This window comes from Podarcis muralis, chromosome 5 (genome assembly GCF_964188315.1).
Source record: "Podarcis muralis chromosome 5, rPodMur119.hap1.1, whole genome shotgun sequence".
NCBI lineage: Eukaryota > Metazoa > Chordata > Lepidosauria > Squamata > Lacertidae > Podarcis > Podarcis muralis.
In genome coordinates, this window is record NC_135659.1 from 42,689,224 (window position 1) to 42,708,018 (window position 18,795).

The 18,795-nt window shown below is 42.4% G+C and overlaps 2 protein-coding genes across 9 annotated transcripts in view; one reads left to right on the top strand and one right to left on the bottom strand.

Annotated features, from left to right (window-relative positions):
* Positions 1-7,258, top strand: part of LOC114598926 (E3 ubiquitin-protein ligase RNF170-like) — a 29,585-nt gene extending 22,327 nt beyond the window's left edge. For all 3 annotated transcript variants that reach the window (XM_028733310.2, XM_028733313.2, XM_028733311.2), the window contains exons 4-6: positions 4,287-4,360; positions 4,832-4,942; positions 5,466-7,258. In XM_028733310.2, the coding sequence (XP_028589143.2) occupies positions 4,287-4,360; positions 4,832-4,942; positions 5,466-5,771 (491 nt within the window). In that variant the 3' untranslated portion in view covers positions 5,772-7,258. The remainder of the gene's footprint in view (positions 1-4,286; positions 4,361-4,831; positions 4,943-5,465) is intronic.
* The window catches only part of FGGY (FGGY carbohydrate kinase domain containing), a 162,576-nt gene that overhangs the window by 14,891 nt on the left and 128,890 nt on the right, over positions 1-18,795 (bottom strand). For 5 of the 6 annotated variants that reach the window (XM_077928691.1, XM_077928690.1, XM_077928689.1 and 2 more), the window contains 2 exons: positions 10,846-10,907; positions 5,449-8,487 (listed from right to left, as the gene is read on the bottom strand). In XM_077928691.1, coding sequence (XP_077784817.1) covers positions 8,406-8,487; positions 10,846-10,907 — 144 coding nt within the window. In that variant the 3' untranslated portion in view covers positions 5,449-8,405. The remainder of the gene's footprint in view (positions 1-5,448; positions 8,488-10,845; positions 10,908-18,795) is intronic. The other variant, XM_077928687.1, reaches the window with a different exon arrangement.

Genomic DNA, 18,795 nt, shown 5'->3' on the forward strand with positions numbered 1-18,795 from the left:
TCTGTCACAGCATTTGAATAATTTTAGGAGTAGCTTTAAGAAAGATATGAAACTTAAGATAAACCAATAATTAGTTAAATTTAAGAGAAAAGTGTGTGTTGGCAACAAATAATATATAATTGAAGTAAGGAATGGACGGGAGGTCAGGTCTATAGTCTAAGGACCACTTTTTGCTTTATTGATTTGTAATTAATATCACCTTTATCACTGTTTTTATTTGTAATTTCCCCCCCTTTTTTGGTGTATCAATTTTTTTTTAAAAAAGGAATGTGAAGTGGAAGAGAACTGCCCATCTCTGTTGCACTTTACCACTGCAGCATAAGCCTCTCTCTGTTGTTTTAGCAGCTAAAGTGGGGGAGCCGTAAGTCTGTGACATAGCTGGAACTGCCATGGGCGAGACAGGTCAAGGTTAGGAGGCCCTGTTTACTCCCACAATGTGTGAGGCTACTCTTAAAGCCATAATCTCCAGCCTCATGCTTTCCTCACAGCTGGATTGAAGCTGTAGTCATTGGAGTTTTAAGGAAAACACTTATTCCTGCAGATTAAAGGTGCTTGCTCCAGTGCTTTTCACTGTGGTTACTGAAGCCCTTCTTAAAAAAAAGAAAACGAGAATGAAAAAAGATTAAGGACTTAATGGAAAGATTAACAATAGCATCACATTAAACTCAGACTTCTTCCAGGGAGGGATAATGAAATGCTTGTTCTGTACAAATACAGTCAACTGTATTATAGATTTCAGAGGTTCAACGCACTGTTCTGCTTTTCTTCTATATCATGTGATTCTCACAAAGGTGTCTTAATTTAACTGGGATTTCTAGCTGGGAGGAAAATACAGCTTTTTACTAGATGTAAAATATAGCAGGTCTTGGAAAAGTCAGATATCCACAACAAATGACAGACTTGGAACCTACAGCAACAAATGAGCATTTAATTACATGAGACGACAACAATTTGGAAAAGTTCTTTGTCACAATTGTCCTTCATTCTTAAGCCACGGCACCATCTATAACTCTAGCCATAGAACAAAAATTAATGATTTTCAGATCAGGCAGCTCTTAATGATGACTGAATCTGAGACACCAGCCAATCTCCAATAAATAGCTCTACAAAATGTTTTTTTAAAAAGTATATTACTCTCACTGCCCCACATTTATACAGTGTTTGCCCCCAAATGACACTATGCCTATCTGAATCATATTGCAACCCATCTGCATGCAGTATATCTGCCTCACAAAGCCAGAAAAGGGTTCTGATATAATCTGATTAAACCCTTTGCTGTAAAACAAGATCCTTCATGCATTTAATCACACCCGCACAGGAACCACTTCCTCTTCCCTTACACTCTTCATTCTGATGTTAGTGTGCCACAAGTAAAAAGCAGAAATGAGTTAAGTGTCCAATAGTGGAAACTCCCACCCCAAAGACTAATTTGCTATAGCAAGTCCAGATTGTTCTAGCAAGCGAGTCAATATATACAGTACCAAGAAGAGATAGGATCAATAAATAATCTCAAGGGTTTTCCTTGACTCCTTTTTCAGAGTGGCCACAGTGACACGTACATTGGTCAAGTCTAGGTTAGACTACTGCAACATGCTTTCTGTGGGCCTGCCCTTGAAGAGGGCTTGGAAACTGCAGCTGGTGCAAAATGCAACAGGCAGAATACTATCGTCTGCACTTTGCAGATCACAATATGCCAGTCTTACATCAATTGTTCTGGCTTTAGGTTCATTCATGTGCTCATTTCAAGGTCTTGGTTCTTTATAGGTAAGTTATAGGCCCTAAGTTATTTAGGACCAGGTTATCTGAAGAACTGCCTTCTCTCATATTAACCTGCCTGTAGGTTAAAATCGAATTGGCAAGATGTGCAATCCAGCCAGGATCAGTGTAATATGTTCAAACCATCTTGCCCTGGTGAGCAACATGGCTGCCGAATTCTTCACCAGCTGAAGTTTCCGAACCATCTTCAGAGGCAGCGTATAACGCATTGCAGTAATCAAGCCTAGAGGTTACCAGAGCATAGACAACAGAGGTTAGGCTATCCCTTGTCCAGGTAGAAGCATAGCTGGGCCACCGGCTAAAGCTGATGGAAGGCACTCCACACCACTTTTAATATTTGCTAAAATTGTGCTTGTAATAATTCGAATTATTTAATGGTTGTGTTGCTTTATAGTATTGTAAAATGTGTTAGGGGCCTTTATTCAGGGCTGAAAAGCAGTATAGGAATGCTCTCACAAATAAATAAATAAATGAGCATTCGTCCCCCTGCCCAACCCAGTGCTGAACACTTTAAGTAAATAATTAAAATGAAATATATAGACATAGACATGTTTTGGATTGGCTATGTTTTCCTATGTCTCAAAACATTTTATTTGAAACCTATATTGTTAATTCAATTTGGCACCAAGAAGAGCAAAGGTGGGCAAGTGTCATATCTAAAACTCATATTGTTATTTGATGGCTTTAAATGATGATCGGCTATGACTTACAGGGGGGAATGTATTATCGTTAGTCTGTATTATCGTCAGGAATTCCTATATTCCTTCCAAGATGTTTCAAATTTCACCTATATCTCAAACCATATGTCCAGGAAACGGGGTAGAAAGTTGATCTAATTGCTAATAGCCAACAGAGTGTTTCTTGGGGGGTGGGGCTCACAAAACTCTGCAGCTTCCAGGATTAAAAGTAGATTTGAGGTCAGTTCTGAAAATGTGGATATATATACAGAAATAGCATGGAAAAAAGGGGCGGAGACCCGCCCTTCCTCCCTGCTTTGTCACTGCAAATGAGTCGACAGAGGAAAATGATTTACAAAACATTATTTTTAAGTGCTTTGAAAAGCTGGTATGATTCTGTTTTGAGATCTGCATATGTGCCTATAATATGGTTGCAAGCAGTATAGTTGACCCATATGGATCTCTAGCATTATTCATTAAAGCTTCAGTCTATTGAACAGGGCTGCTGGTAGGTGCTTATAAGACTCTGGGCACCGCTGCTGTGAAGCAAGAGGCGTTGTGTGCCTGGGGTCTTGCTGGCACTGTTCTCCACATTGTGCCCAGCCACCCTGTAAACAAAAAAATGGCTAGGAACGGAGAAAGGGGTAGGAGATCCAGGGGCCCCGGGATCACCCCTACCCATGACCCTGATACTGGGAGTATCCCACGGTGTATGCAGCTGCATTAATTTTTGAAATATACTGGGAGTCGAAAGTGGATTTCATGCTCTTTATTCAGCTCATAGTGGTGAGGAGGAATTTGTATACATTATTTACACAATGGGCCCCACGTGATTGGCTAATTCCGGGATTCTCCTGTAGGCCAATCAGGTTGTGGATTCACTTCTACCTGGAGCTGGATTGGGTGGCTCCTGTGGACCAATCAGACTGCTGCATTCTAGATCCTATTGTTCTAGGACCAATCAGACTGCTGCATTATGAATCCTATTCAACTCAGTACATAACAATTTTTATCTGACCTTTTCTGCCCATATCAGAACAGCTGTGAGAAAACCACATGTATTGTCAAATCAAAGAATCATAGAGTGGGAATGGACCACGAGGGTCATCTAGTCCAACGCCCTGCAATGCAGGAATCTTTTTGCCGTATGTGGGGCTTGACCCCACAACCCTGGGATAAAGAGTCTTATGCTCTATCACCTGAGCTATCAGAATAATTTCAGGGACGGAGTTGGCGAAGGCTTTGAAAAAAACACAACAACATCCTGTAGCATCAAGGTTTTAAATGTTGCTACTTTTCTGCAATCAACTACAGTGGTACCTAGGGTTAAGTACGTAATTCGTTCCGGAGGTCCGTTCTTAACCTGAAATTGTTTTTAACATGAAGCACCACTTTAGCTAATGGGGCCTCCTGCTGCCGCTGCGCTGCCAGAGCACAATTTCTCTTCTCATCCTGAAGCAAAGTTCTTAACCCAAGGTACTATTTCTGGGTTAGCGGAGTCTGTAACATGAAGCGCCTGTAACCTGAAGCGTATGTAACCCAAGGTACCACTGCACACACCATATTTTCACTCACATTTTACTGAAAGTAGGTCACACCTGGGTGGCAAATAACTCTGACAGCATCTGGTTCTGTCGCTGTCCCCAGCAGTGTCCCTAAACACTGAGCAGCCTGGGTTTTTCCCCCTTTCCAATAGTTTTCAGGTAGAAATGTAATCTCAGTGTGGGAACTAGATCATGGTGACAAAGGGATTAAGGGGTGATGAAGGAATCTTCGTGCTATGCAGGTTTTCAGCTCTTACAATACTACTTTTTCTTTCTTTTCTTCTTTTAGGTTCCTGTCTGATTGAATACTGGAAACATGGACCTTGGCTAGAAGCAATCAGCTGCCCACTCTGCAGACAGAAAGTAAGAGTTTTCTCTTGTGATCATCTGCTCTTCGACAGTCACAAGAGGAGGTGGAAATATGTACCAGGAATAATCCTTATAAATTTGCAGGCTATTACAAAACATCTGCATCTCTCATTTGATGCCTGTCAAATCAGGGAACACCTATCAAATATTAAACAATGCGCTTACAGCAGGCTTTTTATTACAGCTGGCTGGCTTCTTGCATTGCGTTCAGCTCACCCAAGATGAACTCCTTATGCTCCTCTGATCTTGGCCACTAGCTGCCTACCTTGGCACAATGCGCAAAGGTAGCAGAATAAGGAAGGCTGCCTGCCGGGGAGGAAATTTACCCACTGAAGGACAAAGTCTATGAGTCAGGGGTCAAAGACATAATAACAAAAGGCTTATTAAAAGCATAAAACAGCACTGATTTGTCTTTTAGTTCTAATCTAAAGAGACGCTTCATGCTTTTTTCTTTTTTACCTGAAGGTCATTCTTTTGTACAACATGCCTTGTGAAAATCAGCCCGACAAGCCGAGCAAACAAACTGTGTATGACATCAGAGATTACAACAAACGTTTCTCAGGACAGCCTAGGCCTGTAAGTAGCAACTTTTAGATATTCCTGGCTTAAAACGCAGCTAAGGTCATTGTCTTTCTAAATTCAGATCGAAGCTGGTTTGGGAAAATACATGCTAGAACAAAGTATTTCACAAGAGACAACAAGGTAGATACAGAATAGCTATGGATTATACCAAACACTGAGCATACACTGAGCTTCCCAAACCAGCAATAGGAGTGGACTGAACACAGAATAAATGGGAGTGTGTAGACAGCCTGGGTTTCCTGTTTGAGTGTGCACTCCACATAAAACGAACCAACTTCTTAAAAGTGGCACCCAGTATTCTCATTAGCCAAATTTGCACAATGCAAAACATGTATTTTTAATGGGGCAATAAGGAAAGAATCACTACTGGATGGTGATTAGGAAAAAAGGAGGAAGGAGGATTGTTGCTGGCAGATTTTGAGTCATCCCTGTAATTCTCGTCTTCTTACTTAACAAATCCAAAACAGCAGCATGAAAAATAAAGAGTTTCATAACCTTACCCAAATTTTATGTCCAGTTCACAGATTATCTTTATGACATGCCGCTTCTCATCAACCTGGCCGTACGAGGGATCTTCACACTGGGTGGTTTGGTGTGGATCTTCTTCCTCAGAGTTGTCATCTGTTGTTTTGGAAGCTTCATGTGCTTGACTTCTTCGTTGGATCTGATGCCAGAACCTCTTTGTGGAATTCTGGGTGTGTTTGATGACCTAGTTGTTGTTTTCCTACTTTTAATCTGTATGATAAACATTTGCTCTCAGATGGAATCAGAAGGGGCGAACATGACGAGCTCCACAACGCAAAACATTTTGTTGGAATCATAACGGGCTGAAGCACTGGCTATTCATAATGGGGAAACCAACCAGACAATGGTGGATTTTCCTAGTCTCTGGAAGCGACACAGAATGGCCTTAGCTTTGAAGGATGCTAAGGGTTGGTGTGCAGCGCTGGAGTTTATGGAAGAGCAACAGTTGGGGGGAGGCTGTAACGTTAATCATGGATTAACACCCAACTATGTCCACAAGCCTCAAGAAGTGCACTGCTGCCATTCTAAAATGACAATTTCGCATTTGTGGTACTTAAGACGGACTCCTAGAAGGCACAGTGGCCAAGATCTTATCCAACTGTTCCACAGCTCAACAACTCAGATATGGCTAGAAAACATGAAGTACATATAAACATGAAAATACTGTACCGCAACTCTGATTAATGTGGAGCCCTCAAAACGACAAATGATTTTTTGCACATCATTAAAAGACTATAGAGAGACGAAGACGAACAGGCAGACTTGTGTGTGTTTGGCGCACACAGGGGAAAAACGTTGTCTGCTAGAAGGTCCAGTACAGACCTCCAGATTCAGCAGCTTACTGATCTAAGGTAATCCTTTGCCATGTGCAGTATTACAGATACATGTATTGGGATTACGGTTTGGATATGCTAGCCAATAGTTGCAACAGTCCTCATATTGCCACCCATTAATAAATACTCCCAAAAACTGGCACAAGGGTATTAGACTGGATCAGAAAAGGCACCTTGGAGCAGCGTTACCTGAGTCTTTTGGAAATAAGCATGCTCTTTGAAAGTCACTTCCTTATGCTGAGGCTCCCAGTTGTGCTTTGGTTTCAAGGTGGCTTTGTGTACTGTAAGCAGGTTTCATATACCGTACATCCTTATAGTAACTTAGGACAAAACCAAATGAAAATCCATGCTATCTGATATGAGCACTGACGTCTTGAGCAGGATGGGGCTATATAAATACAAAGGAAATAAAAATGACCAGGAAGTTTACCTCCTCTCGGAGATCTCTATGGAAACCTTAGAATCCCCTTCAAGGTTCCTGCCCCAAGTGCCTCCCAGTGAAGACAAGGCAGGTGACTACCAAGGAGAGGGACTTTTTTGGTACTGACACTTCAGCTATGGAATTGCCTCCTCAAAGAGGCTTACCTGGCACCTTCCCTCCTCCAGTGCAGTTAGTACAGTTAAACCTGAGTGAATAAAGAAGTTGTACATCCAGGCTTTAAAACTAGGTTTACGCAATGACGTTTTGTTTTTTGTTTTGCTGTCTTTTATTGTCTATGTTTGCTTTTTAAATTATGATTATATACTGTGTTTTGAATATATTGTTGCAAGCCACCTGGGGAATATTTATTGGTGGGCGGCTATAGAAATCTAATAAATAAATAACCAATGAATAAACTATGAATCCAGTTTATATGTAGCTTGTTACGTGTTTGCATGGTGGAAAGGAATTCAGGTTTTTATGTGTTAGCTGTGCATAAGAATGCATGCATATAAAGATTTATTGTTTACAGTGTTCTGAAACTTGTCGTGCATTTCTTCTTCTAGCACGTGCACACATCCTAATATTTATTTGTTTATGAAGTCCCTGATGATATGATTGCTACAATCCATGGGTTAGCAAGTGCAGGGCAAGCAAAAACAAATGCAATACGTGTTTACAGATACAAGGTTTGCAGCAGGAGTACAGAGTCTCATAGACTGGTTGTTCTGGGCAGGATCTTTCCGGTCACCTACTGTAACAATTGCTTCCTGCTTCTTGTTGCTTGAGAGACTTCATATCCTGGGGGAGGCAGCAGGTGAAGGACTGTGATCCAACTGTGCCTCATTCTACCGCAAGGTGGTGCTATAGAGCACGAATGTTGAAATGCTGCCTGGGACAACAGTGTTTAAAGGAGATCTAGTTAATTGAAAGAGACATTTGTGCTATTTCTGGCTACCCATAAGATTAACCGGCTACTTTGCAACCTCATTATCTGAAATGCTTACCCTTCCTTTATGTTGCTAGGGAATAGCAACCTGGGGGAGAATTGGGGGGGGGGGGGGTGCAAGGAAAAGCCCAGAGGTGAAAGTTAGACATAGAGTAGGAGATTGAGCCCAGGAAAACAGAGGAGGGCAATTTATTTAGGGACTTAGGGTATATATCCTGACTTTTGATGTGAACTAGACCCACAGGGTGTAAATGGACTTTAACTCTTAGTGATCAGCTAAAATAAATGCATGAAATATTTAAGGAGAGGAATTTTATGGAAGTTCTAGATTAATTTTGCTATAAATGTTGATGGTGGCGGGTTATAGCAGAAAGCTGATCCCAGTCTAAGATGGTAGGAAGGAAAAATACAGGGTGAATCCTTTAAAAGAGGCTCCATGTTCCGTGGGGCCTCTTGTATACTGTAAGACTTCATCTGATACTTATCCCATAGCAATTTGTCATTTGCTTTCACTGGAGGCAAAAGCTCCTTCTTTGATTTGGTATTTGGCAGTAGCTTGGAGAACCTGCTCAATGGGTAATAAAGTATTCAACGTATTTTTATAAAATTAGAAATGTAAGTACATTATGGATAATCATTGATTTAGATAAAGGAATAAAGAAATAGAATGTGTGTGGGGGGGAACACCACCACTCTTCCAACATCATGAGCAATTCTCCTTCATGGTGTCTACAAACTCTGCATGATGGTTTTATATTCCCGCTGATGTTCCACGAGTTTCAGAAACACCTGGTACTTCTTGTCATAAAATCTGTGGGGAAAGCACAAATTGAAGCAATGGAAACTCTAGGAAAGTACTGTACTTGTAATTTAAAAAAAAGAAAATAAGAATCTACGATGACCCCTTTTGTGCAGGTCACACTCACCGAAGTGAAGAGGACTTGTGCAAGGGCACACAATTGTCTTTGTGCTGCTCCTGTGTCCTTTGAGAGAGCTTACCCAGAAAATGCCTGACTATGGCCATAAGCTTTACCCCCAGTTTGACACTAAACATGCACCCCCATGGCAAGTGACAATGTATCAGACTGCTAAAGCAATGGCTGTGCTGAATACACAATAGTAATACAAGCCCACTCCCCCAGCTTGTGGGAGTCAGGGGGGGGGGGTTAAATTGTGAACACTTCCAACACATCTTTAATTAAGAATAATAATTATTATCATTATTAAAAACTGGATCCATCTTGCCCTGTCTCCATTTTAAAGTTTACATTTTCTTATACTAAAAACTTACAACCAGATTAAAGTCTTCATTCCAAATGCAAAATAAAAAATGGAAGAATCAATTAGGACATTTGTAGACCTTCCACTAAGCCTGTAGATGGTGCTGTAGCACTTCTTGAATAAGTTCTCTCCCCCCCCCCCCCCAATTGCTTTATATTATGAAGCTTCATGTGCTGTAATTCATATCTGATTGGGGCACACAATATGGCATAGCACAGTAATGTAGCAAAGCTGCATTAAGAAAGAATGAAAGCTATTGTACAGCTTAGGAAAAAATATATATTAAAGGTTTTCTTGTGTTACAAAAGTACGTGCATGAGTAACCCTGAAATAGCCCTGCAGATGAGCATTTTAATAACCCACTCACAACTGTCTTTTATCCCAAACACCCCAGTTGCCATCTTTTGTTTTTCCAATATTATTTAACCTTGGTTCTTTGCAGTGATAGATTTCAGTTCCTCCTATAGCATCTCCTTCATTCAGGGATTTTTCTCCTCCTTTGACCTCTCTAACTCAACTTTTAGTCTTCTTTTGGGCCCATGAATACATCTTTCTGCACTTATTTGCTCTGTGAACTGTTTGCCAGTTTGCTGCCTCTTCATATCCCATTCCTAATTGCACCCCCCCCCCCGAAAATTCCCCCCTCTCATTTACCTCCTAGCTGGCAACTGAAGCACCACACTAGGGAAACGCCAGCTCCTGAACAGCCACATAGATTTCTGCAGTATTTGCAGTTTCTTTCTTTGCCTCAACATCCCCAAGTACTTGGCGTAGAGTTTTCACCATACGTAGAGGTTGCTATACTTTCAGATCTTTTTAACCTACCACATGGTGGCCAACACACATCTGCACACCCTGGCTATGCTCAGGTGGGTTGCTTGCTTAATCGTTACCCTACTTCCTGCTTTACTCCATGTAGTCCCTTCCCCTTCCAGTGGCTCTTCCTCAAGTGACGCAGTAAATATGTATCAGGGTATACAACAAGTGGGGCGACAGCAGGAGGCGCAAGTGACTAAATGTGAAGGGCAGCAGAGGAAAAGCACTGGGTAGGGAAGAGGTTAAGCAGCACCTGCTCACCCCTTCTGCCCTGCAAATTATCACCTTTACAGCAAAGAAGCACACCTAGGGTCTTCAAGCACTGTGTTGGCTGCCTTATGTTTGGCTCTAGCTTAAATACAGGTACCCCCCCCCCCCCCGCACTTATGTGGGGGTTACGTTCTGAGCCCTCATGTGCATAAGTGAAAAGCAAATAAGTGGGGAGCACCCCCTAACAAAGCCTCTCTCTTCAACTAGAATAGAAGCTTGGGCCAGCTAGAGGCTTGAGGACGTGCTGAAAATGGATGCTGCTGCTGTGCTACCACACATGTCAGCTGCTAGGCGGGGAAGCTGAGCAGCCTAAACAAAGCCTTCTGTGCCTCTAGTCTCCTTCAGGGCTTCCTCCACCCACACTGAAGTTCTCTTTGGGCTCCAGGGAGGGTCTCCTTGCGAGCCACGGGGACTCTCCAGCTCTATCCTGCCATTTCCAGGTTTGAATTAAATTACTTATTTGTTTCCCAGTACCACACAAATACACAGTCGTGTGTGACGCCTAAGGGGGGGGGATGCCTGTATATATCTTGGTTTCACCTCAACAGAACTTTCTGTACTTTGAAGCGTACAGATGGCAGAGTTATTTGCACATCTAACTGATGTAGTTCCTTAAGTTTGTATGACCACCATGTTTTGATAAGTCCTGTATCTTTCCCACTGGAGAGGCAAAGAAAGAAGGAAAATATGTTAAGTTCTGTCCACTGCCACACAAAAAGTCAAGAGGAGACAGCTTTAACTGTAGACAGTGTAGCTCTTTTACACCGATAAGCTGAAGAAGATAAAAACAAGACTCCATTACCTTTTATCCTTGTGGTTTGGCAGCACAACTCTCCCAACTCTCCCCATTTTCTCCATTGCATCCTGTTGAAAGATCGACAGTAGCTGCAGTAGCCTGTTTCAGTTTAACATTCTTAGTAAAGGAACAAGATGTTTCAGGAATCAAAGGGAACGCCACTGAATAGTGTTGTTCTGGGTTAACACACCAGAGCGCTTGAAATATGGCCTATCCCATTATCAGACAGCAATGGGAATGCAGCAATGCAGACTGCTCAATAAGTCAGACGCCCTTGCAGGGAGCTCTGGAGAAGAGCGAAATAATCTGATCACTATCACCCAAAAAGTACTTACAAGTAGTGGTTTGCTGATGTTTTGGTTCACAATAAAGAGGATGAACTGGGAAATATATCAAACTAGCCAGCCATGGCTGAGGCTCAATGAAAGCAATGGGATTTGACTTGAATTCAGGTCCCATTAACTTGCATCTGCCACATGTAGGATAAATGAGTGGCTTGCTGTGTCTCCCTGGCAGTACTCCCCCCACCCCAACTTATCTACATAAGGTACTTATCTACATAAACTGCACATACATAGCAACATGTCTGCAAAAATCCTGAGGAATGTGTGGATGTTGCAGGCAGGGTGCAGGAACATCTGGGACAGGACCATGAGGCATGTGGAATGAATCGACAAATGGATGAAAGAAGCCTTAGTTAGGAATATAAGGTGAGCTTTCCTGGACCAGACCAAAGTCCATCTAGGCTATGTTCCTATAGTGGCCAGCCAGCAGCCTATGGGAAGCGTCCAAGCCCAACCTGCTTCCCAGCAGCTGCCTCCAAAACTGGGCATAGTGCCTAGATAGCATGGCTAGTGGTCACTGCTAACTCCATCCTCCACGAATTTATCTAACCCTCTTTCAAAGCCATCAAAGAAGATGGCCATTACTACATTTGGGGATAGTGAATTCCATAATTTAACTATGCGCTGTGCAAAAAGTGGTTCCTTTTCATACTGACACTTCCAATGCTCAGCCACATTGGATGGTCCCGGGTTCTAGTATTACAAGACAGGGAGAAACAACTCCTATCTGCTTTCACCATCCCATGCACACATTTTGTATACCCCTGGTCATGTTCCACCTGGCCCTTTTCTCTAAACTAAAATTTTGTAACATCTCCTCGTGGGGGAGTTTGCTCTAGCTCCATGACCACCGGCAGGATTTTCTAAATCATTTCCAGCTGCGTAATATCCCTTTGAGGTGCGCCAACCAGAACTGTATGCAGTATTCCAAGTCTGCATGCACTATAATTTGTATAACGGCCTTATGACATTGACATTCCTCCCATCCCCCACCCCAATTTTCAAACCCTTTCTAATGATCCCTAACAAGTAATTTTGTTTTTTTTTACAGTTGCCATGTGCTGGGTCAACATTTTCATTGAGCTATGCATCATTATCTCTTTTCTGGCCAGCCCCTGCCAGTTCAGACCCCATAAGCATATATAGGAACTTAGTCCTACCCAGACACCCACCCAAACATCACTTTGCACTTGCTTACACTGAGGGCTTATCTACACTTTATTTTGTCCCACTGCTTCCACCCCAGGGAAAACTGCTCTTTAGCGCTCAATAGGAACGAACAGCAATTTCGGTTCTCTCCGGATTGCTGTTTGTTCCAGTTCAGAGCAGGTTTTCTCCAGGAAAGGAGCAGGGCAAGGGGACAAGCCCTTTGTTGCAGTTACAGTTTAACTTTAGCTGTGTTCTCCGCCATTCTGACTTCCACGGCTAGAACATAGTTCCGTTCTGTGCACTGGCTAATCTGGCAGAATGTACTCAGATGAGATTGGTTTGACTGAACAGCCATACTCCCAAATGTACAGTCAGACACACTCAAATAAGATTCAGGAACAAATGAACGACATGCTAGAAAAATCTGCGACAAAGGTCTTCCAAGATTTGCAGCCGTGGTGCATTCTGTGCACTAAAGAAACCGGCTACAATTCAACGCAAATTCTGCTTAAGACATTGATTTAAGCATGTTCAACACAGTGGATTGTGCCCATCATTATATCTAAAATATAAGTGGGACCAAGAAGAAGAAGAAGAAGAGTTTGGATTTGATATCCCGCTTTTCACTCCCTTTAAGGAGTCTTAAAGTGGCTAACATTCTCCTTTCCCTTCCTCCCCCACAACAAACACTCTGCGGAGGGGCCACTAGGGGCGCATCAGAAGATGGCTGACAATAACATCTCTCCGACCCACACGAGGTAATTAGGAGGCTGTGATGGGAGTAAATAGCCTCCCTACCCCCCAAGGTTGGGGGGGGGCTGCCCTTGCCTGCTGTGCCCTATACCACCCCCGAATTTGTGGGAATGGGGGCACTAGGCACAATGCCCTCCTGTGGGATTTCGGTGCTCCTGGACGCCGTCTCTGATCCATGCTGCTAGCTGCAAGAACTTCAAAAGAAACAATTAGGATGAAGCGAATGCACATATTTCAAGGAAGGAGGGGGAGCAAAGACTGCTAACAGAAGAGATCTCTGATAAAACAAGACGAGTCGGAGGAACAAGAATAAATCATGAGAAGATACGCCAAGACTCGGTATGGCAAAGGGACTGATGGGGGAGGGGGAAAAAACTTTCCTTTCTTTCCTCTATGTGATTAAACAAGAATCCCCCCCCACAAGTCAGAAATGTCGTTTTAATGACTTAAGCTGTGGATTTAAGACTGTGTGGAGATAAATTTTCTAACCAAAGCATGTTTTAAGAAGATTGTGGAATGTATAAGAGCTTTGGAATGACGCAGTTAAAAATACCGTCGCCATGTTGGCAAGCTCTGTCGGAGGACTTAAGTCTGGGAGGAGGAATGGAGCTGTTTTTATATTATGGGTGAGACTCCTCAGAGGGACTTAAGAGCGACAGATCTGTGAGATTAATGATGGAAAGAGCGATGTTATTTATGAAAGCAATGATATACGGAAACCATCTCGATATGAGGATTGGACGAACGGAAAAATTCACACAGGATTACAATTGGTGTTTATCAGCTTAAGGAGACTATCAGAAGAGATCATAAAGAAAAAAAGAAAAAAATATACGAACAAGATGAGATGTGGAAACAGCAAGAAAAGACTGGATAGATTTATGAACTTTATTTGGACTGATTTGGATATTAACGCAGCAGCAAGAAGATGACCGGAATCCCCCTTCGGAACTTGAAATATGGGTCCCCTCAACAAAAATTTAAAATTCGGCTTTGTAATTCGGAATTTATGTGATTTGATTTGATTTGATTTGATTTGATTGGTCGGTTAATAAAAATTATTTAAAAAAACAACAACAGCAAACACTCTGTGAGGTGAGTGGGGCTGAGAGACTTCAAAGAAGTATGACTGGCCCAAGGTCACCCAGCAGCAGCATGTGGAGGAGCGGAGACGCGAACCCGGTTCCCCAGATTACGTGACTACCGCTCTTAACCACTACACCACACTGACCAACAACAGCAAAACATTGCACAGCAGAGTATTCCTGCTCACTGCCAGCCATGCTCTCTCCCATTCTTCTCCATTCCATTCTCCCCCTTAACAGGCAGCCAGCAGCCCATCACTACTCAGCAGGCTGAGTCGGCACTGCACCCCCCCAATGACCCCCCCCTTTTTTTTTGGTATTTCTGCAAACCTCAGTTCCATCAAACCTGCTGATACAAACTTTGGTGCTCTTTTGACTACACAAGAACAGAAGTCACACTTGAACGTTACAAGCAGACGTAATACTGGCTGCAATGATTATAAAACCTTTAGCATAAAATGCTGAAGCTTATTACCGGAAAGGCATTGTTGATGAAAGATGGGTAACTAAATAATTGGCAGCAGAGGGAAGTGCAGAATTCTGGATTTGCAAGGGATGGCTATTCAAAATTTGCCCAGCAAAGCAGACTGCCCCTCATCTTCCAAATGGATGGGTCAGAGGAAGCCACAAGATCCAAGCACATACCTGCTATTAATTAATCAGGCGCCCAAGTTTTGAGTGTCCTATGGCAACGGGAAGTACTGAAAAACGTTTGAAATCCGTTTTTCCTTTTGGGGTTTGGCAGAGCGCAGAACCCTTGAATTCCAAAAATTGGCTTTTTTAAAGTATGCCCTTACTGACGCAACCTTTAGCAACTCCGGATTCAAAGTCTACCAACTTTTAGCAATTGTAAGTCTAGAGTCAAAGGCCTGAGATCTAGTTGACATATAATGAAAGGCAGGTGGCAGTCTTACTGCAGAATAGGATGGTTGTGCTGTTTTGGAGAACCCTCTGATGTGCAAAAAGGGGACTTGCAAAAGAAACTAACTAGTCTCAAGGCAAAGTCTGAAGACTGGCTGCCTGGTTTCAACTTGACATGCATTTTTTCTGCATTTTGCCTTGCTCAACGGCAGCTTCCATTCCAGTGCCCTCCCTGCAGGCTGAATATCACTATTTGCACTGCAGCATACAATGGGCACATGAGAGTTGGGTTTTCTCCCTCAGTTATCGGTAATGTCTCAGGAACTATCCAACAGTTTCACAAAAACCATATTCCAGGCAGCACTATAATTTCCAACAGCTCTATGCTAGCTGGGAGAAAGAATTGCATTTCCCCAGCAATAATATTATATTATATTGTGCTCCGAGTGCTGGGAATATGGAATCCTTTCCCAACAAAAGCACTTCCCTGAGAGAAGATCTCTGATGCCCACAAAGCAAAGGTGCACTTGCTGAGCTGCAAGCTGATGATGTAGGAGGCTTTACGTATCCTGGTAAGGAAGGAATCTAGTCTGAAAAGAGAAGGACAGCTGGCAACTCCCTCGAGCAATCTAGTCTTTCCTCTCTGGGTCACAGGTATTGTACAGAGAACATTCTCTGCTTGGCTGAGGCACTCATTATTCTTTTGGAGATGATCCAGCCTTTCAGATAAATATATACTTGCAAACGTTTTATTTAAAAGCAGTTATTCACTTAGCCTCAAAGCTTTCCCCCCTCCAGACTTCTGGGAAGAAGAAAACACCCACCCACACAAGCCATAAAAAGATGAAATGGCTTCTTTCAGAGGAGGGGGAGAGACAATGCCATACTTAGTGCCTTGTCATGAAGCACCATTTTAGATCTATTTTTGTTATTTATTCAATCACTGTCTCTGCATTAATGTTGGCCGATATAACCTCTACGCTCTCCAGCAGGCATGCGGCTCAAGGGACGCTCTCCATGGTCCACTTCTAATTTTAAAAGAGAATATGAGAGGTAAAAAAGACTTTCCTCACTGCCATTATTTCATTAATCCCCCAATTAGTCTTTATAACTACATGGAAAGGGAAAGGGTATTGGGAATGACTTGCGAAGGTATTGGGAATGACTTGCGAAGGTGGCATATAAATAAACACACACACACACACACACACACACACACACACATATATAATACCAAAGAACAACAATAGTATGAAATTTTAGAGTTTTGGAAAGCTTCCATGTCAAGTGCAATAGTGTGTCAAGGTCACATGGGAGTCAGCCAATAGCAGAGCCAAGATTGCAGTCTCTTCAGTTCTTGCTCAACTCAAAATATGCCCCGTGTTTAAGAAGTCACTGTCAATCAGGGTCACGGGAAATGCCAAAAGTGATTAGATCAGCAGTCTTTTGAATTTGGGTGCTTATCTCCAAGTATAGCATAATGGCAAATATGTTCTTCAGGGATAAGGGCTTCATGTTCAAATCAGTATTTCCAGCTACCAAACTGATAGTACTCTCCCATACATGTGTAAGAAGTAAGCCCCACTGAGTTCAATAGATGTGTACAGTGGTACCTCGGGTTACATACGCTTCAGGTTACATACGCTTCAGGTTACAGACTCCGCTAACCTAGAAATAGTACCTCAGGTTAAGAACTTTGCTTCAGGATAAGAACAGAAATCGTGCTCCGGTGGCGTGATGGCAGCGGGAGGCCCCATAAGCTAAAGTGGTGCTTCAGGTTAAGAACAGTTTCAGGTTAAGAACGGACTTCTGGAATGAATTAAGTACTTAACCCAAGGTACCACTGTATAGAATTACAGCCTTAATTTAAAGAACGTAGCAACTTCTTTTTAGACAGCACAGTAAGAAGGGGCTCCCACAAAATATGGAAGTAATTCTCGTGTGTAGTTTGTCACATGGGATTTAGCCTTTTCTCTTTTTAGCCCATTTAGCCTTTTCTCTTTTTTGAAGCAGGCATGAATAAAATCAAGAAAGTACAATGAATCCTTTTTTAAAAAAAAAAAAATTGGGCTAAAGTTACTTTTTTTCATCATTTCATTTTTCATTTCCTGTAAATGCTGTGCTAAAAATAAAGACACAAATGTCCATGTTTGATCATAATTTGATCATAATTTTTAAAGGCTAGGCAAAATGCAAGTGAAGGGTTTTCTTTGCTGACAAAAATAGAGCCACTGTGGAGTATAAATAAATGGATGAATTCATAGTTTCTAGCTTTTGTTACAGTGTCAGAACTGAGTATGAGACAGAGAAAGGCCAGTAAACAATCTAGCTAGCGATGAAAGATGATCAGAACTGCAATGGCCACTTAACTTCATACGCAGGGAAAAACTGGGTTTAACAGATGTGAGTTGCGAAAGAATTAGTAGTGCAATCCTATACATGCCTACTTAAAGTAACCCCTTGAGCTCAGCAGGGAAAAGTGTGCATAGGATTTCAGCATAAGACAACAGAAACACATACTATTTTGCTAACAAGAGTCAGCAGCAGTACTAATGTCCAGTGACCAGAATACAGTCGTATTCTGGAAGCCAAACGGAATCCGTTCCCGAAGTCCATTTGACTTCCAAAACGTTTGGAAACCAAAGCACAGCTTCTGATTGGCTGCAGGAAGCTCCTGCAGCCAATCGGGAGCCGCGGAAGCCCCACTGGACGTTCGGGTTCCAAAGAACGTTTGCAAACCGGAACACCCATTTCTAGGTTTGAGGTTTGAGAGTCAAAATGTCCGAGTACCAAGGCATTTGGGATCCAAGGTACGACTGTAATACAACATGTCTAACAAGGGGATTTCTACCTAAACCATATGCCATACATTTATGTGTGTATATACATGTGTTTAATACACACACACACACACACACACACACGCTTCTCTTGCTCAAATGTTAAATAAGATTCTACGCATCTACAATCAGAAGACAAAGTTCAATTCTTCCAGCTGCTTTATGCATTTCTCAATTAAACTCTCATGGATGGCTATGAAACTACATAAACAACAAAGCCAGTTGCTTTTTAAGTGCATATACAAAAGTTCTTTAAAGGTCTCCGCATACTCTCAATGGAATTCTTATTGTCTAGAAATTACATGACCAGATTACCCTCATATGTATCTTTTTGTCTAGTGAGTATCTTTTGTTTGGATCATCAATTGCGTATCTCATTTCTTGCCAGACAGTCGCTGTGTTCCACCCAGATGTAAAATTATCTATTATTCCCCTAGCGGTTTTTTGGGAGGGCTGGTGATGGTTGGACTTCCCAGAAGTTCTCTGTGACTAGGGGCCAACATGATAAGGTACAGGATGATGTACAATCAATGAAAGTGTCAATATTATGAGCCAGAAGAGAATTATCTGGAAAACAGCTGCTTTCCCCACAAAGTGCTTGTTGAGAAAGTTTATACCTGCTGAGCCAATCTGAATTGAGAGCAGGGGGAGTTCATCCCTCCTCACCAATCTAAAGTTGTCTGAAACTTTTGGTCTCCCCTCCCCTGAAATCTTGGCAAATGGATAGGAGTGGAGAGTAGCTAAGGATTTGGCTGAGGGGCGCATGAAGAGTGTGGCCCACCTACTGGTGGCAAGTGACCCTTGAAGGGTTGGCAATAAGGGAATGAGGGCCGAGAGCCAAAACGGTTCCTCACACCCACCCTAATAGAGCTACCCCCCCGCACCTCTGCCCAATCCTCAAGGAGGCTAAGAAGCCAGTGACAA